General features: G+C 56.1%; 2 protein-coding genes across 20 annotated transcripts; one reads left to right on the top strand and one right to left on the bottom strand.

The window, feature by feature from the left end:
- The first annotated feature begins 241 nt into the window (after positions 1-241).
- CDC42EP1 (CDC42 effector protein 1) lies at positions 242-8,447 on the top strand. Its single transcript, XM_009475184.2, has 3 exons — positions 242-502; positions 4,075-4,965; positions 6,004-8,447. Exons 2-3 carry the CDS (start codon positions 4,521-4,523, stop codon positions 6,819-6,821), a joined length of 1,263 nt encoding a protein of 420 aa, XP_009473459.2. The 5' UTR covers positions 242-502; positions 4,075-4,520; the 3' UTR covers positions 6,822-8,447.
- A 1,291-nt stretch (positions 8,448-9,738) lies between these two features.
- On the bottom strand, positions 9,739-26,123 carry LGALS2 (galectin 2). 19 transcript variants are annotated; one of them, XM_087764397.1, is made up of 10 exons: positions 25,984-26,123; positions 25,307-25,484; positions 24,707-25,132; positions 23,057-23,127; positions 17,592-18,452; positions 16,273-16,491; positions 14,409-14,651; positions 11,512-11,594; positions 11,061-11,220; positions 9,739-9,962 (listed from the first exon to the last, which is right to left on the bottom strand). In XM_087764397.1, exons 6-10 carry the CDS (start codon positions 16,405-16,407, stop codon positions 9,816-9,818), a joined length of 768 nt encoding a protein of 255 aa, XP_087620523.1. In that variant the 5' UTR covers positions 16,408-16,491; positions 17,592-18,452; positions 23,057-23,127; positions 24,707-25,132; positions 25,307-25,484; positions 25,984-26,123; the 3' UTR covers positions 9,739-9,815. The 19 variants fall into 19 exon arrangements, with proteins under 19 accessions (XP_087620523.1, XP_087620522.1, XP_087620519.1 ...); XM_087764396.1 differs by lacking the exon at positions 25,984-26,123 and adding an exon at positions 25,831-25,956; XM_087764393.1 differs by lacking the exon at positions 25,984-26,123 and adding an exon at positions 18,634-18,774 and having other exon boundaries at positions 25,307-25,933.
- Positions 26,124-26,213: the final 90 nt, after the last annotated feature.

The raw sequence follows: 26,213 nt of genomic DNA, 5'->3' as shown, positions 1-26,213 counted from the left end.
AACCAGGTTAGTCGGTGACCTGGGCTTCCCCCTTCCCCCAAATTCATTGAAGCGGGCGTCCGGGAGCGGGAGGTGGCCGATGCTGGAGGACGGGAAATGGCACTGGGGAAGCGGGGGGGTGGGGGGGGGGGTGGCGGGGAGCGGCAGAGAAGTTCCTGAAGTTTTCTGTCCTGGATAGTTGGAATAAATCTCATTTTCTCTGGTCTCCTTGCCGAGGCGAGGATTGGCTCGGCGGTGCTGCAGCCCGCCCTCCTCCTTCCCATGTCCCCTCCCCGCCAGCTTTGCTCCCTCTCTCCCGTGGCATCGGGGCGTCAGCCTGGGAGAGCCAGCCTTGGGGGGACAGCCGTGGGAAAAGGGGGGGCACGCCTCCCCTTTCTCCCCCCCGCTCCCGGACGCAGAGCCAGTAACCCTCGGAGAAAGTTGCAGGGGCCCACGGGGAGCGTCTTACAACTTTTCAGACGGAGGACGGGGAAAAAAAAATAATAACCCTGGTTCGGAAGAGGTAAATCCTGAAAGTTTTGATTCCTCAGTTTGTAGAGCTGGAGGGGTGTCAGGAGTAGAAGGAAAAGGGCAGAGAGGGTGGTAGGAGAGGGGAGAAGTGGGAGGGGTGGCAAGGCGATGGAGACAGGGAGGATGGCAAAAAAGAAAGGGAGAAGGCAGGAATGCAACAGGAAACCATGAGGAAGGAAAGCGGGAGCAAGGAGAGCGGAGACAGGCCGGGAGGGGAGCCAGGAGAGAAAGGGGGTGAGGAGGGGATCCCAAGAATGGGGGAAGGCAGCAGGGCACCCCCCTCCCACACCCTGCTCTGGATACCCCTCAAAGCCCCGCAGGCTCTCGGTGCCTCGATTTTGGGGGTTTGGAGGAAGAAAGGGAGCGCTTTTGGGCAAGGGGGCAGGGAGAGGATGGCTGGAAACTGCCCGTCATCCTGGCCTGCCTCCACGTCCCAGCACATCTGCTTGGAAAAATACCCTTGTTATATGGGGAGATATAACTATATAACTATATATATATATATATAGCAGCTGGCAGTGCAGGAGTCGGACTCAGGCTTGTCCACCTACTGCCCGGCACTGCTCCAGGGGAGCTGGAAAAGGCCCAGCCTGGCCAGCTGAGCCCCTTTCCCTCTTCCCCAAAAAGCCTGTCCCTGACGGCTTTCCGCATCCCAGAACAGTGACCCAACAGGGGAGCCTCTGCCTCCCTTCCCCCAGGGAAAGCGAGGCTTTTCGGCATTCAGGAAGGCTGGGAAAGCCTTCCTGGCTGCCCACAGCCATTTCCACCCGCTCTTCCCCCTATTGAGACCACCCCAAACATCTCCTCGCCCTCTTTTGGAGTATGTCCCCTTTGGGGGGGGGGGGGGTGTAAGGAGAGGAGGAGGCGGGAAGAGACTGCTTTCAGCAGCTCCAGCCAACTAGACATCTGGATTATTTTCCCCCCCTTTCTGGTTTCCGCTCTTCCCAGCAAGCAGAACAGCTCTGGCCATTCCTGGCGAGTGGAAAACCAGTAGAAACCAGCTGAACTCGGGGGGGAAACAAGGGAGGCCAGGGTGGGAGGAGGAGGAGGTGCCGGTGGTTGGTCTTTGAGGGCAGGGGGCTTCCCAGAGGAGGCAAGGAGGGAGCCAGGGAGAGAATGCCGGGGAAGGGGAGGTCAGGATGGGACGTGGGCTCGCCGTGCCAGGGGCTGGCGAATGCAGCGGGCTGCCGGATGGAAGCAGCGTCCAGATAGATGGGTGGCCAGACGGGGGGGTCCCCTTGCCCAGTGGAGGAAAGGAGAGTGCACGGGTCACCCTTTGCCCGCAGAATCACGAGTTTCCTGGCGTGGAGGAGTCTGCTTGGGCAGAGGGGAGGGCTCAAAGGGGCACAGCCAGCAGGGAGACACACCAGGGACAGAGAGAAGGAGGAAAAAGGGAGAGACTGGAGGGAGAAAAAGCCCAGCGGGCCTGCCAGAAACCTGCCATCCAGGTAGGGTTGGGCACCAGCTCCCTCCCTCCCTCCCTCCCTTGCTCCTCTCCCAGTACAGACAGGGAGAGCCTGGGGCCAGGAGGTGCTGGCTTGCATCCCCATGGTGGCCAAGGGACAAGGAAGGAGAAACACTTTTCTCCTCCCGGCTTCCCACTCAGTAGCTCTCCAGGCAGGGAGCAAGGGGATGCTCTCCTCCCGCATTCCCCTTCCCTCGCCTCCCCACCCCGCCCCCAGGGTGATGCCAGCCCTGGTCCCTTGCAAGGGTCTGCAGGGCAGCTCTGCTGTGCGGGGCACCTGGGGTGGGGTGGGGGGGTCCACCTCTCAGAGTAGCCCTGACCGGTGCAGCACATGGTAAAGGGCACAGTCCCCACTTTCAATTTCTCAGGAGCTCTGCTGTGCAGAGGGAAAGGAAAACTCGAGGGCTGTTACTTGCCTAATAACCTCTCCCGGGGTCACGCACCTTCCTTGGGGTCCTGGGGACAGCTCAAAAATGGGGTCGCATCTCTCCCCCTGTGGTCCCATCTCTCCCCCTGTGGTCCCAAGACTGCCGTTGTGCTGCAGGGACCACCCCAGTGGTTTCCTTGCACTCCAGGAGAGCCCTGACCCAGTGGCTATGGGTGGGCTTCTGCCAAAGAGAGGAAATTGCTCCCTGGTTGCCCTCCCACCCCAAATCTGCGACGCACCTGGCCTGGCCCATCCCAGCCATGAGGCAGCACCGCATGGCCTCTGTGGGCAGGAGGCAGACGTGGGCTGCACAAGCCGGGGAGCTGGGGGCCCGCAGGAAGCCAACCTGCCACCATCCCTGCTGCCACCGGCCACTGCCACCCCGGGAGGCAGCCAATGGTGCTGGGAGCTGCCGGGGGAGGTTTGTTTTCCCTTCCCCAGGCATGAACCCCTAGCAGATAAGAGGGGCCCCGGGTGAGCAAACAAGGCCAGGGCAAGGCGAAAACATGTGTGGCCAGCCAGGAAAGCAGTTTCATGTCCAGGGCTCCCCCCTCACCAGAGGCTTTGCCACCCTGGCACTGCCTGACTGCTCTGAGGTGACCCAGGGACAGGCAGGGGAGGCAGGCAGCATGGCGGGGGGAGACGGATGGAGCCACGCAGCGATGGGGGTCCCGGCACACAGGGATTGAGGGATGTGAGGCTCCTGCATCACCTCTTGGCATGCTGCCCCTCCGCAGCTGGCCCTGCTGAAGGGACCCAGCTCCATCCTGTTCCCATGGCCCCTGAGTGGGGACTGAGCCCAGGGAGGGACATGTCCCCAGGCGAGCACACGGACCACTGATGCTCTGAGGTGCCCCGCATCCCAAATCCTCTCCTTTCCCCAGTCCGCCCTCTCCCTCTTGCCACACACACTGACGGGGGATCGGCTGATCTGAGTGTCCTGCCTGCTGACCAGGGAGGTCATTGCCCTGCCGTCGTGCACCCAGCCGCTGCCTCCCTGCCTGCCCCCCAGCGCCTCCGGGACCCGCCTGAGTGCAGGGACCCATCCCGCTTTCTCCTCCAGCCTCGAGCAATCACCTCCCTTGGCATGCCTCAGTTTCCCCTGCTTGCAAAGCAGCTGTCCTCCCTGCACTCCTGGCTCCCTGCTGCTCCGACATGTCTGCCCAGCACCTGGGGACCCAGCCAGAGGAGGACAAACCAATATACAAATATTGCATTTTTCCCTCCCTGCCGCCCCACCTCCCCGAGAAGCACGTGGTCCCCAGGCCTCACCCTCTCCTCAAGGGTTCATCTGAATAGCAAAAAGGAGGGAGAGGTTTCTCACTCTGGGAGCCCAGGCAGCCAGGCAGGGCACCTCTCCAGGAGGAGGTGCTGCCTGGAAGGGAAATCCTCAGCCTGTGTTGCGGCATGGGTCGGGCAAAGCTGCTTTGCAGGCAGGGGAAACTGAGGGACACCAAGGGAGGTCAGAGGTGTGAAGGAGAGAACGTGTTTTGGGGGAAAGCCTTTTTATTCCTCCCCAAGAAGAGGGCCAGGCAATGGGGACAGCCGGTAGCAACCTCCCCACCATTGCTCACGCACCATCTTTAACCTCCCCAGCCAGTCCTGGGGGTACAGCTGACATGGTTGGGAAAATCTTCTCTGAGGCCTTCACCGTTCCTCTTATCTTGTTTAGGTGGCTGACGAGGGGACCAAGGCGCTTGCTCTGCCAGCCCACCCCAAGCACCCACTGCCCCATTGGTGACCAGCTCCTTCTCAGCAGTAGAAGACAGTGGATTAACCCCTAAGCCGACAGTCAGACACAGATTCCAGCAACCTCCGCAGCACCGGCGGTGACCCCAGACACCCCCTGGGGACACCTCCACGCCACCACCATCCTCTCCATCGAGGACGTACCCACTGTGGGTGATTTCATGAGCGTGACATAGTGAAAGGAAGCAGGGGGACAGGCACCCTTCCCACCTGCTGAAAGCCAAGGTGACGTGAGCCATTCCCCCAGGAGCATCGGAGCAGGAGCGATGGGGAGGCCGGGGATGTGACAGGCCACCCCAGTGCTGGAAGCCCGGCGAGGGCTGGTTTTTGGTGCTTTTTCAAAGGCGGGGGCGAGGTGAGGGGTACAACATGAGCCTGGGGAAGCTGCCAGTGCTCAGCTGGGTGTCAGGCTCCCATGGCAAGCGGCGGCTGAAGTCGGAGCTGACACCGGACATGATCAGCCCGCCGCTGGGGGACTTTCGGCACACCATGCATGTGGGTCGCGGCGGGGATGTCTTCGGGGACACCTCTTTCCTCAGCAACCATGGTGGGGCTGACACAGCCAAAGCCAACAACTTCTTCGCCCGGACGCTGCGGCACGTCCGCCGGACGCCACTGAGGAGCCGGGGCAGTGGGAGCCAAGCAGGAGCATCGCCCGCCCCCCCGGCCATCTCACCCATCATCAAGAATGCCGTCTCACTGCCACAGCTAAATGAGGGGACATACGATGGTGGTGGCAGTGGCCGGGGCTTGACCAGCAAGTTCTCCTTCAAAAGTGCCTCCAACAGCTTCTCCAAAACGCACCAGGCCTACGGTGAGTGAAGCGCGGGGCAGAGGCTGGTGCCCAGGCACTGCGCATCCTCTGCAGCCCTTCTCCATTGCCCCATGCCTCAGTTTCCCCACTGAGGGACTTTAGGCTCTCAGCAGAGACAGGACATTTAAGAGTCCCCAGTCCTGGTAATCCCTGTGAGGAGATAACTCCAACCTTGCTTTCAACCGCGGTCCTTGCTCCTGCCCTTGGAGGGTCTCTTCCCAGAGTGCCCCCCAAAGTGGGGCATGGGTGGTTTCTCCTCCTCTCCCTCCCCCGTAGCCCCACACAGCTGGCAACCTGTGTGGAGTAGTTGTAAGGGGGTCCCCGCCATTGCCCTCGAGCCCTACACCTTCCCCAGGAGCAGCCTCCCCAAGGAAACCAAGAGGGTGCAGTGGGGCAATGCCCACACCAAGGTTGCGAGGTCAAGAGGACCCATGGCACAGCCTTCCCCACCTCCACACAGATGCTCTAACCCTGTCCCTAGCTGTGCCAACCCCTCCATCTCCATGTCGTCCTCAAGGGACTGCATCTCCCCCTTCCCCATTGTGCCCATATCCCTCCTTGCTGGCTGGGGTCCAGGAGGGACCTTTGGGGAAGGGTTGTGGGAAGGACAGGACGGGACAGCTGGGTGACTCTTCTCCAGAGCACTGGGCTGTGGTTCAGCTTTTCCCCAGGGAGGGAAGTCTGGAGCAGAGGGTCTTGGGGGAGATCTGGGGGGCCTGCAGCAGCCAGGGGAGGTGGCTGGGCTTGGAGGAAAAAGGCAGGCTGAGGCAATGCTGCCATCTCCTGGTCCCACCTGCCTGGCTCAGCCCCCGCCAGCATCTTACCAAGCCCAGAGCCCACCTGGAGACCCTCCACTGTAACTCTGAGCTTTGGAGATGTCCACACAGACACTGGCCGGTCCTTTAGAGGCCAGTGCCACCGACGGGAGCGTGACCTGCGCCACTTCAGTGGCAGTGTCCCTTGTCCCCTGCAGATATAAGGCAGGCTTCCTCCCACCTAGCCATCCCCCCCTCACCAGCCATCCCTTCTGCCTCACAGGGCTGGAGTCTGGGTTTTGCACCATCCCTCGTGTCCCTCGCTTGGAAAAGGCCCAAGAGAGCTCCTTCCCTGCGGAAGCAGAGCTGAAGCGCTCGGACTCCCTGCTCTCCTTCCGCCTGGACCTGGGGCCCTCCCTGATGAGCGAGCTCCTCCAGGTGATGAGGTTCTCCGAAACCAATGGGAGCGAGGTGGGGGAGGATGGCACAGACCTCCCATGTGGTGAGGGGACCAAGGACGGGGTGCCTTCAGCATCGGGTGCATCCCACAGAGAGGACAAGGCAACATCCAGCTTCTGGGACCGCTCTGGGCAGAGCAGCCTGTCGGGGGCCAGCTCACTGCTGGGACTGTCAGTCCATGCCAACGGAGAGGCACATGCCATCGAGGGTGCTGGAGAGGACCCTGCCTGGGCTTCAGGGCCAGGGGCAGCACCCAGAGGGAGCCCGTGGCAGGGGCACTGGAACGACTGCACCATCGAGGCAGGAGAGTTTGACCGGGCGGCCCAGGTCCTGGCCCGCCATTACGGTGGGACCAGCACCCCACGGAGCTCAGAGAAGGGCGAGGGTCCCCGGCAGGCCCGGACGCAGACCCTGTGGGAGAGCCCCAGCAGCAGCTCGTGGCAGTCGCAAGTGACAGGGGAGAGCCGATTCCCCGAGGCCACCTGGAACCAAGGAGAGGAGGAGGAAGAGGAGGAGGAGGAGGAGACCACCAAGATCTCTAGCCTGCAGGAGGGGTACGCTGGTGTTCGGGGGGGCCGCAGCAATTCCTTCGAGTATGCCGATGAGGAGGAGGAGGAGGAGGACGATGAAGTCAAGGTGTGAACAGCCATCCCTCCCGTCACGGCCCCCCATCACAGGCACCAGTGCCCGGGGTCTTCGCCCTCCTCCCTGTCTCCAACCCTCAGGTGCCAGCATTGCTGGCAGACCCAGTGGGTGACCTTCTTGCCAAACTGGGGGCACTGGGGGGCAGTGGGGGGCAGGAGGAGAGCCCGTCTCCGGGGGGCCGGTGAGGGCTGTGCATCGCAGTGACAGGTGTCACAGCCCTTCCCTGGCCTCGCTGCCGTTAGACGCCAAAGGGACATTCCCATGTGCCAAAGAAACCCCAAACCCCTTCCCACCCCGTTCTCCCCGGCGCTCTCTTTCATCCCTCAGCCTGGCCCTGCCAGCATGTCTGGGGATGTGCTGCAACCTCCCACCAAAGCCCCAGCCGCCCTCTGCGCTGGCATGGGTGCCCTCCCGGAGATACTCCTACTGATAGCCCTGGCACGTAGGGGGTGGGGGTCTCTCCAGCTCCAGCTGGTGCAAGACCCTCCCATATAGCACGTCTACCAGGGAAGGTCAGCTCGGGGCTCAAGGGGCAGGCAAGCCTACAGAACTGGGCTTTCTCTTTTCCCCTCAAAAAAAAAAAAAAAGCCATGAGCTCAGCGTTAAGGAGGTAAGAGCAGGCACAGAGATAATCGCAGGAGTCTTTCCACTTGCCTCCTGCTGCTGAGGATCACTTAGGACATCTCCTTTTGCAACCCGCATCCCATTGCAGTAGGGAGGGGAGAAACTTCTTGGCTGGCTGGAGGCAGAGGCGGGGTTGTCGGGACACCAAAGTCTGCAGTTTGGGCCCTAAGAATCCCTTCCCCTCACCTTGGAACAAGGAGACTCCCTCTCTGTAGCCACTTGGTCTGTGCCACCTCTTCTCCGTCCTCGCCCCCCCCTCCCCACTCCACGCGCGCGCACCCCTCTTTCCAGTGCACCCCTTCCCAGGGGTACGCGTGGAGGATGGCTAATGCCTCTCGCCGAGTGGCCCTGGGCGACGTGGCCGCCCTGGAACAAGCTGCCCCCCACGCTGCCCTGCGTGCAAACAGGCCCTCACAGAAGCGCCTTTGTGCCATGGCGTGGAGCCGAGATGCTCGGGGGCTGAGGTCACCAGAGGGACCCTCACAGGACCTGCCTTGTTCTCCGGGACAGGAGAGGGTGTGCGGCGCGGGGAAATGCTGGGCTGTGGCTGCAGGGCTCCGCTCCCACGCGGCTCACTCGCCGGCCGGCTGCTTCTGGCAGGGAGCCCCTCAGAGCAGAATAAAGAGGCTCCGGCATGCACACGTGTTATACGTGGGAGTGCTGCTCGCAGTCAGGCCATCAAGGTTACAGCCAAGCCCATCTCCCCCAGCCTCCCCAGGCAGCTGCCTCGCACCAGCCAGCAGCAGCAAGCCAGGGCAGGCAACAGGTTCAAGGAGTCCCCAGCTCCGGCCACTGGCACCCAGTAGGATCAGCCTTCGCCACCCCTGGTCCCTCTGGGACAGGGGCCCTGGCTCTCAGGACGAGGTCCCCCCATCCTCCACTTCCAGACCGTAACACAAGCTCCAGACCAAAGACCCACATCCATGGAATATCCTTCCTGCCTCCACTCTGTATCCCATGCACTTATTATTGTCCTTATTAAAGCAGTTTTGATACTAACTTCTTCTCTGGTGCCTCCCCTTAGCTGCAGTGACCTTATCATACCCCTTGCTATGTCTGCCAGTGCCCCAGCCATAAAATCCCATCCTCTCCACTCTCAGCAGGATTTTCCAGCTCCTCTGGGGTCCCTGGATTAACTAGCCTGGTACTTTGCCACTCACTGTAGCTAACACACAAAGCAACCTCCTATGCCCCTGACCCCACATAGCACACAGGAGGGCGCAAAGCTTCCTCTCCACCTGGCAACAATTCATTTGCAGCCTGAAGCAGATCGGTACCCTTCCCAAAGCTGGCTTGGCTACAGCCCTTCCAGCCCGTCAGGCATCCTCTGCCCGTGCGCTCAGGCAGCAGCGAGTCCGGTGAGTTGGGCAGCGAGGAAGTGGAGAGGGAGGGCAGGGGTGCTCCCACCTTGCCTTGGACTGGGCTCTCTGTAAGATGCTCTTCTACTCTGCTCACCTCCCACCCAGCCTAAAGTGCCCTGATGTTTGCTGTAGGTCTCACTTAAGGCTGATGAGACGCTTTTTACTTAGAGCAGCAGCATCTGATAATCAGCACTAATTGCTTGTAGTCCCATGCGAGGGACACAGAGTGGGAGGTGCTGAGCCACGTAACCCAGCCCAGACCCTGTCCTCCCGCCCCACTGCCTTCCCCTGCCTCACTTTCACTGAGTAGGGTTCGGTGTGGAAATGTCAGAGTAATGGGTAACCCAGCTGGAATGTGCCAGCAAATCAGGGAAGTGAGATAAGGGGGAAAGTTGGAGCAGACAACTCCTTATCACTGGCAGGAATGCTGGCTCAGGGGCACACGTGTGCTGCTTTCCCCGTGCCACCACTTTGCGTGGTACCGCTCCTGCGGGAGGGCAAGGCACCCCTTCCTCCTGCCCGCTGGCTGTGAGAGCAGCCAAGAGGAACCTGTCAAACCCATGCCCTGAGGTTCCCAAACCTAACATTTAATTATTCACTTCTGTGGCACTGAATGCCACATCGCTCATGTCAACGCTTTTCCTCCCCTTCCTCCCTCCCTCCCAAGAACTGGGGTGCAGGAAGAAATGGTGCATTGTGAAGAGATTGCACAACCATTCCCCAAGCAATCACATAGTGTCCTCCTCCCGAACCCCACCTACAGCCTGCTTTGCTCTACCTACCATCTGTTCAACCCCACATCCTGGTCTGGCCTGGAAAAGCACTTGACTTTATCTGGGAGCTATTTCCATCCAACAAGGACTCCTTTCCTGTTGGTGGAAAAACCTTGGGCTTTATTGGTGTCTCACACAGTGCCACAGAGCCAGAGATCTCTCAGAAGCCAAAGCAGCTGGAGCAAGCATTCTCCCACTGCTTGGGTTTTTATTAGAGCGAGGAAGCAGCTCCATCAATCCAGCTTGAAGGAGGTGACCCTGAAGCCTCCCTTGACACTCATGTAGCAGATCTTGCTGTAGCTGTGCCGGTTGGGGAACTCCACTTCATGGCCGTCTGGTAGCTTCACTCGGAATTTGTCTTCCAGCATTTCAATGATGATCTGGAAGAAGAGGAGGGAGGAAGAGCAGGAATTGGGGACATAGAGGAGATGAGGAGGTGAGCATCCAGGCAAAAGGCCTGACTGTGAGGGTCAGACCTGATCCCTACAGCCTTAAGCAAGGTGCTGGGGGTTGAGCTGAGGGTAATTCAGGAAATGAGCAGCTGATATCAAGGGTCTGATCTGGTATCTAGACTATGACCTGGGGACAGGATCTCTCCTGGGGCTATTTCAGATATTCAGATTGTAAACTCAGAGCAGTTAAACCCAGGTGTGTCTTTATACATCACATGGCTTAGATCTGCTCTGAACAGGGCAGAATAAACCTGACACCCCAATGCCTTCAGCAGCTCACTGGTACCTGGTAAAAAGAGCTTCGCTGATAAACACGCACAAGCAGACAGGACGAGAACGCATCACTGATCATTGCAAATTAAAGGGATCATTCCCCAAAGCCGCCACCTCGCCGTCGCTTCCCCAAGAGCCAGCCATGACTGAGGAAACACACTTCCTCTCCACAGCAATAGGAACAGGACTGCTCCTAAATGCAGCCCCGTTAATGTCTTGGGACATCAGATGGGGTGAGACTTCAACTAGGACAGCATCCCCAGCAGGAGGAGAGGGAGGACAGATTGGCAGTGTGGATCCAGAAGTAGTGAGGACAGAAGAGCTGAGGGAGAGGTTTTTGGACATTGCTCCAAACTCTGGGTTGCCTTAGAGCCTGTGTTTGCATAGGAGGAAATTAGGGAAAGAAATAAGGTAGGCAGCAGCAAGATCCTGCTTCTTGGAGACCCCCTTTACCTTCATACATGCCCCTGATGCACTCACCTGCTGGGCAGGTATGGGAAGCAGGAAGCACTTACAAAGCCTGAGACAGACAGGGCTCACACAAAGTTCCCAGAGGAAGCATTGGGGTTTTGAAGGAGGAGTGGAAATGGCAATCAGGACCAAAAACCCAGAGGATGAGGATAAGGGGCTGTTGGGAGGGAGCAGGAGGCATTGGATGGGACTGGGAGGACAAGGGTACAGGAATCTGCTAACCAGGGGCTTCCCCCCACTACACACACACGCCACAACCCCATGCCAGCACAGACCCCTCACCTTAATAGTGGAGCCCTTGGAGAAACAGAGGTGGTTATCACGATGCTCTGCCTCCCAGGCATTGGAGCACCTGGAGTTGCAGACGATGACAGACTCATCGAAGCGGGGATTGAAGTGAAGTGCCAGATCCGAGGACTTACAGCCGAGATTGATGCTGAACCTGTGGGTGAACGGGAGGAAGGTCAGCCACACGGGCAGGAGAGGGTCTTGGAAGACCTGAGATCCAACACACGGCTCTGCACCCAATTCCTCCATCAGTGTTGCAGGTGCTTAATGCCTCCCATTTCCTCATTCTGCTCGGGAACTGGTGGAGTTTGCACAGTGGTGGCATAGGGGCTCCCCTAACACTGAGCTATGCTCACACTTTTTGTACCTGGCAACCTTGGAAAACCACCTCCCTCTGCAGCCCACCTTCAGTCCTGGCAAGTCAAGGTGGTTTTTTTGTACTTACCTGTCAGCATCATCGGATATCTTGCCCTTGACCTTCAGGGTGTCCCCAGTCTTCATATCCAGGTTGAAGATTTCAAATTTTTCCTAAGGGAGAGAGAAAAATAGTCTGTGGGGCTCCTTCAGCCATTCCTCCCCTGCCACCGCAAGTGAGAGGGTGCTGCTTGGATAAGGTGCCCCAGCCAGGAGAACGTCTACTGCTCTCAGCTGGTGTTCCTCTCATGGCCAAAACCCCTCCGTGCTGGAGGTCTTGCATGGGCTTCTCACTCAGTGAGGGAAGAGTGGCCTGAGTGAAGCCAGCAAGCGAGAAAAGACATCAGAGAGAGAGAAGATGAAAACAGGCTTGTCCTCAGCAGAAGGAAAGGAGAACATGACAGCAGAGGTACAAAGAGGGTTAAAGCAGAGGGGGACAACCCAGGGTTTGGTGGGCAGCATTGCCTGCAGCCCAAGAAATGCAAGCGGTGAGAGTGGAGGTGCCTGTGGCTTGCCGGTCCCTCATTCAGCCTTGCTGAGCTAGGGACCCTGGGTGATGGAGGACAGGAGCAGCAGCCCTTACAGCCATCTTCCTCAGAGGGCAGAGTAACCAGGCAGGAAGCCACCAGCAGTTTAGCTCAGAAACACTTCGCACGGAAGACTTTACATTGCTAGACTTCACTGTGGCTTACACATTAACAGCATCCCCACCTCTGCAAGGCTCCACTGACTGCTATTAAGCCAGGAGACTTTGATCCAAAGAAATAGCTTCCCTATGTACACTTCCTCTTATTATGGACTTCAGGAGATTTAACCAATTCTCAGCCTCCTCGGTGGGCTCCCAGTGGAGGGACCACCACACACAGCCCTTAGGGGTGCTACTCCAGCCACCACATAGGACAAGCATCTTCCCAGCTGGCCATGGAGGTGTGACCACTGTGTTCACTTCTTTTCTGCGTGTAACAGCTCAGCCAAAAGAAGCATCCCAGCTCCTTCTGTTTGTGGCAGGAGGCAGCCCGCAAAATCCACACCAGCACACCAAAATGGTCCCCACCATCCCTCCCCATGGCGCTCTGAGGAAGGGCTCCAAGGGGCTCAGAGGCAGGAATGACATGAGTGGCTCCTTCCCTTCTCGTGGCTCTAGATTCAGCCCCAGCTGCGTGCATTGCACTAGCAATACATGGGAGCTCTCTGCAACCTCCCATCCAAGCTCCATTGAGACCCAAACCTTTTAGCTTGAGGAGCCATGCACATCAGGTTCAATAGCCCCATCCTCCCTGACCCTGAGACATGGGAATGTTGTCCTCACAGGGGAGCATCACCCCTCCTGTCTTCTTCCCAGGTAAGAGCTACGAGTCAGTAGACAGCATCCCAGATCCAGATTTGGTTGAACAAATTGGTGGTATTTTGCCAGACTCCAAAAGTCAGTGGGAAAGCAAGAGGGAGGAGGAGGCCAAGGCTCAGGATACCAGCAGTCCTTCAGCCTTCCCTCCCAAGCCCTGCTGAGAGCAGCTGAGTGCAGTCATCCTGCTGGTGCACAGCCAGCTGGGAGACAGCTTCTGCCCTACCCCAAAAGTTCCTGAAGCAAGCAGAGGTAAGTGCTGATAAGCACTCCTTCCCTGAAGATCTTCCCTATCAACAGGGGGTCATAAAGCCCAGCAGGCTTGGGAAATTTGTTTGAGGTCACTGAAGCTGTTGGCGAAACCTCCCAGGGCTGAGGGTGGAGCCAGCAGGCGGAGGTGCTGGGGATGGTGATTTCTGGCATTGGGTCAGTTTCCCATCATGCTGCTGTGTCCCACCTGCACACACCTTCACGTCACCTTGCTTCCCAGCAGCCATCCCAGGGAGAACAGAGAGCCCAGAGCCCTCCTCTCAAAATACTGGAGCATCTCACTGGCTATGAGAGGTTTCTCAAGGACAAGGGCAGTACAAAGACACTGTTCACATAGCCACCGTCAGCGTTAGTTATCTGAACTCACTTGAAGCCAGCAGGGAGAAACAAACACTTCTAGGGCTCAAGAGATTACATCTGAAGACAGACCCTAAACTTGGTCAGAAAAATCCTGTCCTACATGGCTGGCCAAGGTGACACAGGAATGTTGTGGCAGAGACAAGACTCAGGTCCTGGGCCAGCAACATAGAGGAGCCTTCCCTCCACTTCCCACACAGACCAGACAGAAACATTGGTCTCACTGGGATTTATCCACCAATCCCACTGGCAGAGTGTGAGGCTGCCCAGGAGGGAGAGCAGCATGTGTCTGAGGGATGGGAAAAGCGACCCGTGCAGAGAGGTATGTGCAGAGCTGCAAGTACCACGGATGTGAGAATATGCAGGGAGGGAGACAGGCAGGAAAGAGGCACGAGCTGCTCAGAGAGGCGCCATGAGATTTTATCAAGATAACATTAACCCCCCTCCTACAATGCTCAGCAGGGGCATTCACCCCCCTTTTATTTGCCACTGGGAACAATAGTGGGAAACCAGGCAGCAACTCTGCCAGCTCTGGCGACTTCCTTCGTCTGCAGAGCTGAGCCTCCGCATGGTCAGACACCAGTCCTGCGCAGATCGCCTCTCTCATACAGGGGTACGTGCTCCCCACATAGGAAGGGGCTGAGACTTTAGGGACCCCCGAAAAGCCAAAATCCTCCAGTGCAATTGGAGGTGGCGATTGGGGTGATGAAAGGAGGGTGAAAGGGGCAGGCTGATACTTCCCTGCAGACACTGCAAAGCAGAAAGCCTGGGGAAATGGTGATATGATGGGAATGTAAATCCCAAAGAAAGAGGAAATCCGGCTAAAGGGCATCTGCAAAGGAGGTGGAGGGTCTGTGCAGTGAGGAGAATATAAGCAATGGTTGTGGAAGCTGGCAGCCACTGGTGCAAGGGATCCAGGAACCCTTCACCCCCAGAGAGATGATCCTATAACAGAGTACCTGACTGGGAGCACCTCTCCAGGGCCCCGTATAGATGTTCATCCTGGCCAGAGGGCAGTTGGTCTGTACTGGTGTGGGATGCCCATGTTCACACCGCTGGCACTGGGGGAGGCTTTGCTGCATTCCCAGAGGGTGCCTTGGGACAGCAGAGACCCGACAAGCAGTCACTGGTGCGAGGTTGGGGGCCATGCCTGACCTGAGGGCAAGGTGAGCTTCCAACAGGGAGCAGGCAGGCCTGCAATTCTGCATGGAGAAAACAAAACAAAACAAAAAAAATCATATTTTAAGGAGGGAAGAGACCACTGCAACCACGTCAGCTTTCAGCCAGAAGGGTGGGATGGCAGGTCCTCTGCAGAGTGCTTTCACCCCAAGAAATGTGGCAGCTCCATTTGCAGAGGTCCCATAAGGTAGGTTTTGGGGTTAACAGCCCTTCCCAGCCTTCCTGCTAGTCCTAAGGAGATCTCAGGCCACCAGGAGCACTCATGGGATCTCAGGACCCTCGGGGTGGGTCCAGACAGCAAGACCTCATGTACCATAGCCTAGAGGTGCCACCACTACCACAGGGCACCCACACAGCTGTTGAGAACAGACTGAATGCCACCCTCCCCAGCAGGCTGCCAAGATCCTCAGCAGCATCATTGCTGGCAGCAGTATTTATTTTCTTTTCTTAGTCGGGCAGGAGATAAGCCAGCTAGGTGTGAAGCCCTGAGGAAAACCACAGGATTCCCCACTTCCCAGCCAAGATAGCCAAACCGCCCTAGCTTTGAAAGGTTTCTCAGGGCCTTTTGTGGCAGGGGGCAGCCCACAAAATCTACACCAGCACACCAAAATGGTCCCCACCAGCCCTCCCAATGGTGCTCTGAGAAAGGGCTTCAGGAGCTCGGAGGACAGGGCAACCAACATGTCCTCTCTAGATGGCATGAGCTATGAATAGTCCCTCACAGGAGTGACATGGGACTTCACCAGACATTGTGCTCAAGCCCAGAAGGGAAGAGGGAGAGAGGGGAAGGCAATGTGGCCATGCTGGCTGTGGGAATGCTTCAAACCAAGCCCTGTGAGAAGAGACAAGAGATCCCATTAGCACCCTAACGAAAGGCTGTGGTTTCGGCTTGGCGCTAATTAGTGGCACCGGAGGAGGACACTGGGGGGGAAAAAGGCGCCTGTCCCATTTTGCACTCAATGTACCAGGGAGCCTGTGCTGTGGACCAGCCATCGGCATCTGCTCAAGGCAAAGGGAGCTGGAGAGAGCAACCGTGCATTCTTTCTCGGAGTAGCAGCTGCTCACTCTGCTATTATTTCCTACTGCTTCATATAATTTGTACTCCACAGAAAGCTATTGTCCCTTTCCACTGGCTATTTATTTCCTTGAATAGCCTCTGGGGAAGGATTTCAGTGCAGGAGTAAAGAAAAAAGAAAAACTCCACACAATAAATATTGAGCGGTGACCTGATTTAAACCGTGTTCTCTAACCTCATCTGGGCCCTGGTTGCGGTTCCTCCCGCCAGTTGCAATTAAGCCATGTTTCTGACTTGGGTTCCCCCTCTTATGAAGCCTAGTGGGGAATGCTCCCTGCCTTAGAGGGCTGTGGGGTGGATTTCAAGAAGCTGAGCTCTGGATTTTCAGAGGCCAGGGCTCAGGACAGGACAAAGAAGAGGTTTCCGTTACCTCCTGATGGAGCTGCTCAGTCCTCCTGCCAGTCACAAAAATTCCCAGATAGGTTTGATAGGACCGGTTTCCCCTGTAGTTGAGAGGTGTTGGTTTCCCTCTCAGAAGATAGTGCTGCAACCTTCACCCAACCGATTTTAGTTCTGAAAGTCAGCCAGCTTCCTAACAGAGGAGGATGAAGAGAACAAAAAGTACTTACCTCAGCCAAACACTGAGGTAAGCAGGAGACTGGATAAGCAGGTCTGTGGATCTGGAGGGTGTGTACAGGAGAGGATTGTCCAGGAGATGCAGGAGAAGCCAAGGCAATGATGAACACAAGGAAACTGGTGTCCATAAGCACTAACCTCCTGCCTAAGAGGTTAACCAGAGTGGGACGGGTCCTCTACAGAAGGCATTGAAGTCTCTCCATTCACATCAACTAAAATGGGAAGGAACAAAGGACTGGAGGTGAATCTCCTGCCACTCCTCATGCCCCAGCTCCCTGACAGCGCGTCATCCAGAGCCCCTGTGGGAAGCATGGAAGTAGCGTCCATGCTCTGAACCTGGGGGCAAGGGATTAGAGGCCATCGGCCTCTGGTAGGCTCTCCACCAGCATCACCCATCCTCATCTGTAGGGTGCAATTTCTTTTCCTTAGGATGTGGGGAATAAGGAGGAGGAAGGACAAAGCTAGCTGAAAAGCTAAAATATGGAAAAAAAACCACCTTTCTTCAGGGCTAGGGGCAGCAGTGCCGGGAACCTGCCCCAAGCAGTGAAGCAGATGGAGAGCACAGGGGAGGGGTGTAGCCTCAGACTCCATCTCTCTCCCTGCCCTATCAGAAAGGCAGTGGTGCCACAGTGGCTGGCATCTCCCATCTCCACAGGGAGCTCAAATGCGCTCTGATGGATGGCTTCCATCCACAGGGCCAAGTTATGTCCTTATACCTTTGCAGGGAGCATCTTTCTCAGGCAGCTCTGAAGTCTGTGGCAACACTTTTGTGTGCTATGAGTTGTGCACAGAGAGGGGAGGAAGGTGCATGGGAGCTGGCTCATAAGGCATCAGGGCCATTTCATCAACCCAAGCAGCCAGACAAGTCACATCTTATGGGTCCTCAGCTTGCCCAAGGGGCAGGAGAATGAACTGAACTGGCAGAGGGTGGGAAAGGGAGGTCAGAGGACTGATTACATGCCACCCAGTTCAGTTTCCAGCCTTCATTTCTCTAATTCTTTCCCTCATGGGGGCATGCCAGGAATGTGGGTTGTGGGAAAGGCTTTCAAAAACATGCCTGGAGATAAAAATGCATTTGTATTGAAAGCTTCCCTACTGGCAAAGCAAAGATGCATAGAAGGCTCATGGCTTCCCCCTCTCCGGGACTTTTTGGATCTCCCAGCTTTACCTAGACTTGCTGGATGAGATAATATTAGCTTAATGGGAAAAGGATCTTTCAAGGAGCTTTCCACAACGGATCAGCTTCATGAGGTCTTACGCTCCACTTGCATCTTGCACCAAAAGATTGAGATCTCCAACAGCTTTATCTTACCATTGAGTAAGGAAGATGGCAGCCCCCTCATCTTGCACATGGGGAAACTGAGGCACAGATACCCAAGTTCACATCCAAAAAAACCTCTTCTTGTTTAGATTCTCATCTTAAAGCTCCCATGGACAGATTTAAAAAAAAAAAAAATCCAGCTTTGCAATCCTGTCCTAGAAGGTAAAAGGAAGCTGGGCTCCCTTGGCTAATGCAGCTCGAGTATCAGAGATCCTGATCTCTCACGACACCATCTACTATCATGGTTGGACTCGATGATTTCAGAGGTCCTTTCCAACCTTAATGATTCTGTGATTCTATGAGTAGAAGGTACTGAGGCATTCAGTGCCTCTGAAAAAAATTATCCCTTGGGTGGGTCCAATTAAGTCTGAAAACAAGAGGCATTCAAAATGAACTGACACCTTCCAACAGTGGAAGCCAGGGGACTTCCGAGATGCCCCAAGCCCAACTCCCCTGACTTCAAGGGAACCATTTCCCACAACAAAGACAGCGTGAGGCCAGCTGGCTGGAACTCGAATGAGCAAAAACAAAATGCAGCATTGCGCCATACACAAAAGGTCCATGGGGACCGCCCTCCATTGAGCTCCGAGAAGCCATCCCGGATTCAGCCCCACAGGACAGTAAGGGCAGGCAGCGAGAGTGACTGCCGAGTCCCCGCACGCAGCAGTCCATCCCGCACAGGGAGAACAAGGCTGCTGGCACTGCGTGACTTGCTTTGAGTGTGTTTCTCACGGGCTCCAGTTCTGAGCCCAGGCGGGTTGGACGACTCTGAGGACTTGCAGGAATCCTTCAGACAAGCAGAATCCGTCTGAGTCACACGCACAAGGCGCAATGCCAAGGGTGGCTCATCCACTGGAAAAAAAAAAAAGAAAGAAATGCTAAGGGAGAAATAGCAAGTTTCGAAAAGCCACAAGAATTAACAGCTCATGGGCTGGAAAGAAGGGGAGCAAAAAAACCAGCTCTGTTCTCCCATGCTCACGTCACTAAAGCCAAGTATCCCTCATCCCCGCCGGGAAGCAGCAAGCCACCTTACCACCCATCAGCTTTGAGAGGGTCTGAAGGGGTGACCCACCCTGGATCTAAGGCCATGGCTGAGGTCTGCAGAGGAAGGGGTTGTCAAGTCAAAACTATCTGTTGCTCCAAAATCAGCTTCAACAAACTCCCTTTGATAGCCCTGCAAAATGAAACAGTAAAAACCAAACCAGATGGAAATGGGAAAGAAAAGCTGCCAAAAAAAAGGGAATCCAAATCCCGAAATGACTGACTCAGTGCGGGAAATGGGCATCTAAAGAGGGAATGACAGGCATCTGAAGGAGACCTAAGAAAAGACCAGGCCCAAACAACCGACTCTCCCTGTTCCTCTCCTCCCGCTTCCAGAGGGAAGGGCACCAGAAATACATGAACCCATGGACCTTCAGAGAGAGCCACAGGGAAAAGAGCTGAGCCTGACCTGCTGCAAGAGCTCCAAGGGCAACCAAAGTGCAGAGGAGGTCCCAACTCTCACCATCAGGAGCAGTGCTAAATTACTTTTTTTGTGCTTCCCAGCAAGAAGCTACAGCCACAGCCTTGCTTAGAGTTGCCACCGGGGTGAAGAAGCTTTTGAAGCCAGCACCTGAGCCTGCTGGGTCACAGCGCTGCCCAGAGATGTTTCATCTCCACACGGTACCGCAGGGAGCAGGGCAGCAGCTGCTTGCAGCTGCTTTGCATTGCTGAGACACCTCGTCTCCCTTTCCAGCACCATACTGGGCACTAAAGGACACCCCGTGCATTTGAGGACACCCTGTTTTGCCAACCAGTCCCATATGGGCATCCTGTCCCTCCTCTGGACTGCTCCTGTGAGCCTCTACTCCTGTTTCTGACCCATCCCACGTAGTCAGTAGTACATAAGCCCTCACTTGACCACAGTGGATGTTTATTTTGCGTTCCCAGCAGTCACACTAGGCTGTACTCTCTGGCTCTCCTTCCCTTCCCTCCAGTTTGTGCCTCTTCCTGCTGTCCCTATTTTCCTCATTACTGGCAACACACCCAGGCCAGAACCTGGCTGTGTCTCTCTGGCTGCCCCCAGGTTTGTTCGTGCTGCTCCCTCCGAAAGCCCCCCAGCAGCAAAGCAGACACCCAGCTTTAAATGCAGTCAGATTCCTGGATGCTCTTGCTCCCAAGAGGGGAAAAGGGTATTACAAACTAAATGCTTTGAACACGACTCACACCAGACAAATCTTATCATATCCCAGGCTGAATAGCCCCAAACAGCATTGCCATTCGCTGCGCAACAAACAGGCTTGCCAAGCCAGGAGACCCGATAAGAACAATGCAAGGAGGACCGGTGGCTGCAACTGCCAGGCAAGTTCCCACCCGCACGCACGCAGATAGCTTATCTCTTCTGTCAAGATGGGACACGCATCAACGTCTGCTGCACAACAGCAGGGAAAAAGCTAGTGGAGACCTGCTCTCTGGTCCTGAACATACACGTAGCACTCCTTACAACACCGTCCCTGAGGAACATCTCTATTACTCACTCAGTCTCATTAGGAAAGGGGTGGGAATCTTTCCTGAACAGCTCCGGCAGAGACACAGCTCCCCAGGGACCTGGCTCAGGATGAGCTGAAGAGCGCCTAGCACCTGCTCTGGGCACCAGCAAGCGGCTGGCCAGCTGCAGAAGCAGCATGGCAGCTAGGGGATGGCTGGAGGGAAGAGGTCTCATAGCCCACTTTTAAGCCACGCTGTGACACTGTTGCTTTTAACCCCATCGACTCCCACCACGCATCCTTCTCCCGAAATTCAGCCAGAGTGCCGCTATGGGGAGGCGAGCTACTCAAGATGCAAAGCTACTCCATGCAAGGAGGGAGGTGGAAAGAGGAGCAGCCTCTGCTGGGAGCATCTCATCCTTCTGCAGAGAGGAGAGGGAGTCGGGCTGCAAACTGGGGACGGCAAAGGTGCAACGTGGTTGCAGTGAGACCCAGAACATGGACACTGCCTTCAAAATGCCCGCTGGGCTGAGGGGAACAGCAGCATGCCGCTTGGACACAGCCCCTCCAGGCAGAGACAAGGCAGAGGCCGTTTGGATGCACCCGGAGGTGTGCACCTGATTCTTGGGGGACTCATCTATCAGCAGCACATCAAACGGGGGGATACACAAGCTCTGTCCCCGTTCTGCTCCCTGGGTTCCCGCACCTGATGTAGTTTGGGGTGGCAGGGGAAACAGGCCAGAGTTGTGCGCGCATGGGAAGCCCTTGCAGAATCGTGTGCTCCGTGGGCAACATGATGGACTCCTCGTTCTGCCTGCCTAAGGCAAGAGGGCCAGAGGGGAAAATCCAACGTGTCTGTGCACCCAGGCTTGTCTGATCCCCTGCATCCAGGAGCTGGCCCCCACACCCCCATGACCTCATGCGCTCGGGCAACATTTCCTCATAGCATCTCTCTCACTCCACAAGGCAGGAGGTCAAACGTGGCCAGTGATCCAGAGCACGGGTTCTATGACACTGAGTCACAACCCTGTGTTCAGCCGTGCCCAGCAGACAGACCGTTTCTCGGTTTCAGTCTGGTGTACACACTCCCACCCCACACACTCACCTAGAACCTGTTGCATGACATTTCCCATCTTCAGAGAGGGAAAAAGTGGAAAATTACGGAGTAAATCTGCAGGCTGCAGGGGACTGAACTTTAAAAGCCTGCCTTCAGAGGGACCTGGGCTTGCAGGGTGTAGCTGTTTCGCTCTTGGCCCCAAAAGCAAGGAGCAGGGCACAGCTCCCATCCACGGGTTAAATGCTCAGCGACACCAAGGCTCTGTTGGGAACAGTCCCCAGCCCTCCCTGTCCCCCAGCCATGCCGTGCCTGGGCGCTGCGGCACTGCTAGCTGGCACAGCCCAAAACCACGCCAGGGAGGGTGCTAACAACCACACGGCATGAGCCATCATGCCGAGGCAGCGCTCGGGCCTGGCCCTGCTCCTGTTGCATTTACTAAGACAGACAAAGCCAGAGGGACCAGAAAGGAGCCTACGAAAGGCCACGTACACCCTCGGGAAATCTGCGTGTGCAGACTCTGCGTCTCCCTCCTCCTCCTCCTCCTGGGTCACAGTTTTCTTTTTATTCCTAACCCCATGTCTGCCATGCCCCAGCACTGGGTTCACTCCGCCCTGCTGCTCCTTGCCACTGCCAAAAGCAGGGCTGAAGCTGGGTGCGGTGCCAAGCGGCAGAGGCCGAGCAGCCAGACTGGAGGGAGAGAGCCACTGGACTGCCTTCTCCTGCCATTTCACAGTCTGGACTTAAGCCAGCGCTGAAGTTTCCTAGGGAACCTGAGGCAGCTGCAGCCAAAGCAGAATCGCTGGCAATGGGGGATTTTCAAGCCCAGGCCAAAAACTGTCTATTCAAGCTCGCCAGCTGCCAAACCTAAGCCAGCTACACAGCCGAGAGCATGTGCATTCAGCGCCCGGGCTCCCCGTGGCAGGAATGCCTCCTCCCTGTGCCGCGTTGTAAAAGAGAGGCTGCACACGGCTGCATCTCTGAGCTCCCCGGGCAGCTGCTACGCTGAACATCCCCAGCAAACGCTTCACTAAGTCACACTTCGTTGTCGCCGCAATGCAGGGATGTATTCATCATCCAGGCTTGTGGATTTGCTGCAGTTAGGCTCCCTGATTTGCTCCAGGATGCCTAGTTTTGTGTCGCTCATCTCAGCTCGGATCATGCTTGGACGCCTGTGAAAAATGCCTTTTGCCATAGGATTCCTTCTCCTTTTCACTCCTGCTGTTCTTAGAGCCAAACTGTATCTCAGCAAAATCCAGGCTATTAAACCACTTTTTTCCCCCCAATACTTGCGCTTTCTAATGATGCCCCATCCATCTGCTAGCGGTAACACAGCAAGTCAGGGCTAGAGTGAGAACAGGTGAATCTGTTCACCTTTTCAAGTGCCGCTCTCGACACCTGAATCCCGAGTGCACTGTATCGGTAGCGGATCTGTTCCAGTCCGGAGCTGATCTCACCAGCTGTACGGCGAATGACTTCATCGAGGCTCCCCCTTGCGGGCTCAGGGCCTTTGATGCTCACTTCAGCCCCATAAATGTAAGCAGCACTCTCTAACCTGGCAGGTCTTCCTCTCTCTGCCCTGTTTTTGGCTTACCCAGATACATAGCCTACCAGCCCCCAAGCCATGGCTATGACTACGGCTGCCATCCTGTCAGTTTTCTTTCATCTTTGCCTGCTGCCAATGCTGTTCCTCAGCAGCAAGAGCGTTCCCGTGTCCTCAGAGCATTCCCTGACTGTCCTGGACTCTCTTGGGAAGGCGCTATCGGCAACAGCAAATCCCACTAAGCCTTCCCCAGGGGGTAACAAGGCACTGCCAGTCCCTACACTGGCCCGGAGGGCACTGCCGCCCACTCAGTCGAGGGATCAAGACACCCCCCGAGTTGCCCAGTCTGGCAGGAGGGCTCAAACACAAGGAAGCAGCAAGCTGCACAGCTCACCTCTAACCCTGGTATTTGCTTCTCTCGCTTGTTTGTCTCGCTGAGCCAGTTGCTCTAATGACAGAATCAACCTGGAAAAGAAACTTAGTATACAGAGGTCAAAACAATTCCCCAAAGGAAGCAAGTGCAATTATCCCCATGCTAACGACCAGGGAAACTGAGGCAGCTGAGCTTAGATATGCATTTCCCTGAGCCTTGCCCCGAGACATGTTTAATTGCAGAGATCTAACCAGCAGGTTTTCTGATCCTTCATCCAGCACCCTGTTTCCTCATTCTGCTCCTGTAGTTGCAGAAGGATGCCTTTGATCACTGGGGACAGGTCTTCCTACAGTGAAAAGGGAAACACTGAAAGAAATGGAAGGGAGCAATCCTGGTGGATGACTGCATACCACAAGAAAGTGCTGCATATGAAAGGGAAGGAGACATTTCCTATTAGATTAAAGGAGCTCAAACCTGCTCTCCCTCTAGAGAAGTATGCAACTCTATACTTGCCTCTCTAATTGCAACCCTCTGCTGGGAAAGGTGCTCAGAAGTATTGCGAAAGGAAGGAGATTAGCCAAGGTCAGGGAATAGCAGGGCTGCAAATCCAGAGGATTGCGTAAGAGGTGCATGATCTGAGGTGATGTCAGGAGAGGTGCTGCCAGCCCTGTTCTAAGAGAAAGTAGCAGAGGTAAAACTGAGCCAAAAATCCAGGAACTGGCTGTTGCAGTAAGCCAGAGCAGGAAACAACAAAAGGGAACAAAGGACCACAGTACCGAGCTTCAGGAAAGTGAAGGTCTCTGGCAGAATGCCTTGCCAAGGCAAGAGGAATGCGACAGGGGAAAGGGAACCTCACGTCACAGGCCAGAGCCAACAACTCAGCAGGAAGCGCACAAAAGCTCTCGCTGCCGCACACAAGCGCATCTGAAAAACATCGCAGGCCTCGCATAAACACACAAGGCAGAAAAACCAAACAAACGTTGGGACAGAGCGAGGGCGACAGGGCAGTTCTGGCTGGCTGAAGACAACCTGGTGCGTGGAAAACCCCTCTCCCAGGCGACTCGGCTGCTCCTGCAAGGCTGCCTTCCTTTCCCGACTGAGGGGGACTTAGTCTGTTTTGCGATTCACCTCGACGGTACAGGCAGCAAGAGCATTTCCTAAGCCCTGGTGGATCAGGCAAGACCTCTCCTGCCTGCTGCTGCCCTCTGCGGGACAGCCTGCTGCAGGGCCTGCCAAACCCGGCATCTCGCACCCCTCTGCCAGCACAAGCTTTCCTTGCGCTGGCACGACAACTACCCAGGCCTCCGGCTCGCACGTAATCATTTTCCTCTGCAACTGGCGACGAGCTAATTATAGTGCCAGTACTTTCATTCTGGAGCGGTGTCAATTACAACACGGAGCGTCTCACTCCATCCAAACCTAGTTTGGGATTCCAGCTGTCAGTAAAAACACATCGAGGGACAGGAGAAAGGTTTTTCCTCACATGTCATCTAACCACTGTTACAGAGGGTGAAACTCAGACTCAGATCTCTTTTTTTGTTGCACTTAGGGTCCTTGTTATACGGAAAGCAGATGTAACCAAAGGGGAAAGAGACTCCTAAATCTATGAGAAATAACAGCAAGGTTTGAAAGGCCGCTGCTGACACAACTGTTATGCATGAGTTCACTTGCCATTGTTTGCAACCAGCTGAAAAGAGGTGCAGCCTTCCACTCGTCCTGGACTTGCTAACCACCGGGTGTTACCAAAGAGAAGAACATAAACACTCTCCAGGCTCAGACAGATCAAAACCTGAGCAAAAGGGGGCTGTGAAGCACCAAGCTGAAAAACCACTCCTTCGGAGGCATCGCTTTGTGGGTTGGAGAGAAGAGATGCGTGCCTTCTACGCAGATCGTACATGACCTAGAAGAGTAATATCTAGGCCTCAGTCTCCTAAAGATGACTTAAGGATTCTCAGAAAAATCAAAGAGGCAGCAGCGACAGGCAAGGTTGACTCACCGGACTAAAATAACTCATGTAAAACGTGCCTGAACACGGCAGAGGGAAGGATGTAGCAATTTGCTATGAAAGGCACTTAAAAAAGGCTTTGTGATGCAAGGCTGTAACAGTTAAAAAAAGAATTACATTCAAGTACCAAAAAGTCCCCCCCCAAAACAATGGCCATACATATGGAAAAGACATTAGGTGCGACATCAGGGCAGTTCCCTTGCCTGCCACCTGCGGGATTAGCTCTGTAAATGAGTAACCCAGCACAGGACCGCTCTGACTCAGACCTCCTAGGCGCTTCAAGGCTGAACAGGCTGTATCATATGTTCGCTCTTATCGCGGAGGCTCCGGCAGGGCCAGGGCCGGCCCCAGCGGGCAGCTTTGAGCACCGCCGCTGATGCGTCACGCCAGGGGCTCTTCAAACAGGCGGAGGCCTACGCTGCCTGAACGTCATCGGGTTGGCACCTTCCACCGGCATTATTAAAGAAAAAAAAAAAAAAGAAAACAACAAAAGGAATAAGTCACTGGAGGGGTACAGACATGCTCTTCCAAGACCACTGCAGCAGAGAGAAAACAAGCAATGTTAAATGACACAGCTAGGGCTGGCCTGCATCACCAGAACCGCAGGGGGAAAGAGAACGAATGGAGTTTATATTCCTGGAGCCCTTAGTTATTTCCAGGCCTTCACCAAACTCCCCCCGCGCCGCCTCAGCCGCTCAGCCAGGTGGGAGGAGGCCGGGCCAGGCCCCGCCAGGAGCGGGCCGGCAGCCGTTTACAGATGAGCCCCACCAGGGCAGGGGAGCCCGCTTACGAGCACGTATAGCGTCTCCCGAAGCGCCCCCCGCCCCGGAGGCCGGAGGAGCGGCGCCTGCGCCGGAGCCGCCGGGCTCGGTGTCCTTTGAAAGGACACGCGGCGCCCCCGCGAGGCGGAAGTGCCCTCTCTCCGCACCGGAAGTGGCCTCACCTGCCAGCACAAGGGTTCTTCCGGGAAGGGCTGGGTCGGCTTGTTTCCGCGTAGCCGCTGTTTTCCGGCGCTGTGGCTCGCCCCGCTCTCACTCGCTCCCTGTACCCTTTTTCCCGGCGGCCTTCTGCTGTATTCCTCATCCCGCACCGTTCTTTCCCCTGCGCGGTGAACTCTATGGTGACTCGGGAGTGCCCTTCGACAGGGGGCGCGCTGGGAGCCGGGGACGGCGC

Source organism: Nipponia nippon, unplaced genomic scaffold, assembly GCF_047370975.1.
Source record: "Nipponia nippon isolate SJK-2023a ecotype South Korea unplaced genomic scaffold, ASM4737097v1 scaffold_3, whole genome shotgun sequence".
Classification (NCBI taxonomy): domain Eukaryota; kingdom Metazoa; phylum Chordata; class Aves; order Pelecaniformes; family Threskiornithidae; genus Nipponia; species Nipponia nippon.
Note: the sequence above shows the minus strand (reverse complement) of the source record. Positions and strands in the feature narration are given on the sequence as shown.

What these genes read in the sequence shown, in the direction of transcription:
- CDC42EP1 (XM_009475184.2), top strand. Translation starts at nt 4,521, where the DNA reads ATGAGCCTGGGGAAGCTGCCAGTGCTCAGCTGGGTGTCAGGCTCCCAT. An exon ending in CAAAACGCACCAGGCCTACG is followed by an intron (nt 4,966 to 6,003) that starts GTGAGTGAAGCG and finishes TCTGCCTCACAG; the next exon opens with GGCTGGAGTCTGGGTTTTGC.
- LGALS2 (XM_087764397.1), bottom strand. Translation starts at nt 16,407, where the DNA reads ATGGACACCAGTTTCCTTGTGTTCATCATTGCCTTGGCTTCTCCTGCA. An exon ending in TACCTCAGTGTTTGGCTGAG is followed by an intron (nt 14,652 to 16,272) that starts GTAAGTACTTTT and finishes TTCTCCATGCAG; the next exon opens with AATTGCAGGCCTGCCTGCTC. An exon ending in ATATCCGATGATGCTGACAG is followed by an intron (nt 11,221 to 11,511) that starts GTAAGTACAAAA and finishes GTTCACCCACAG; the next exon opens with GTTCAGCATCAATCTCGGCT.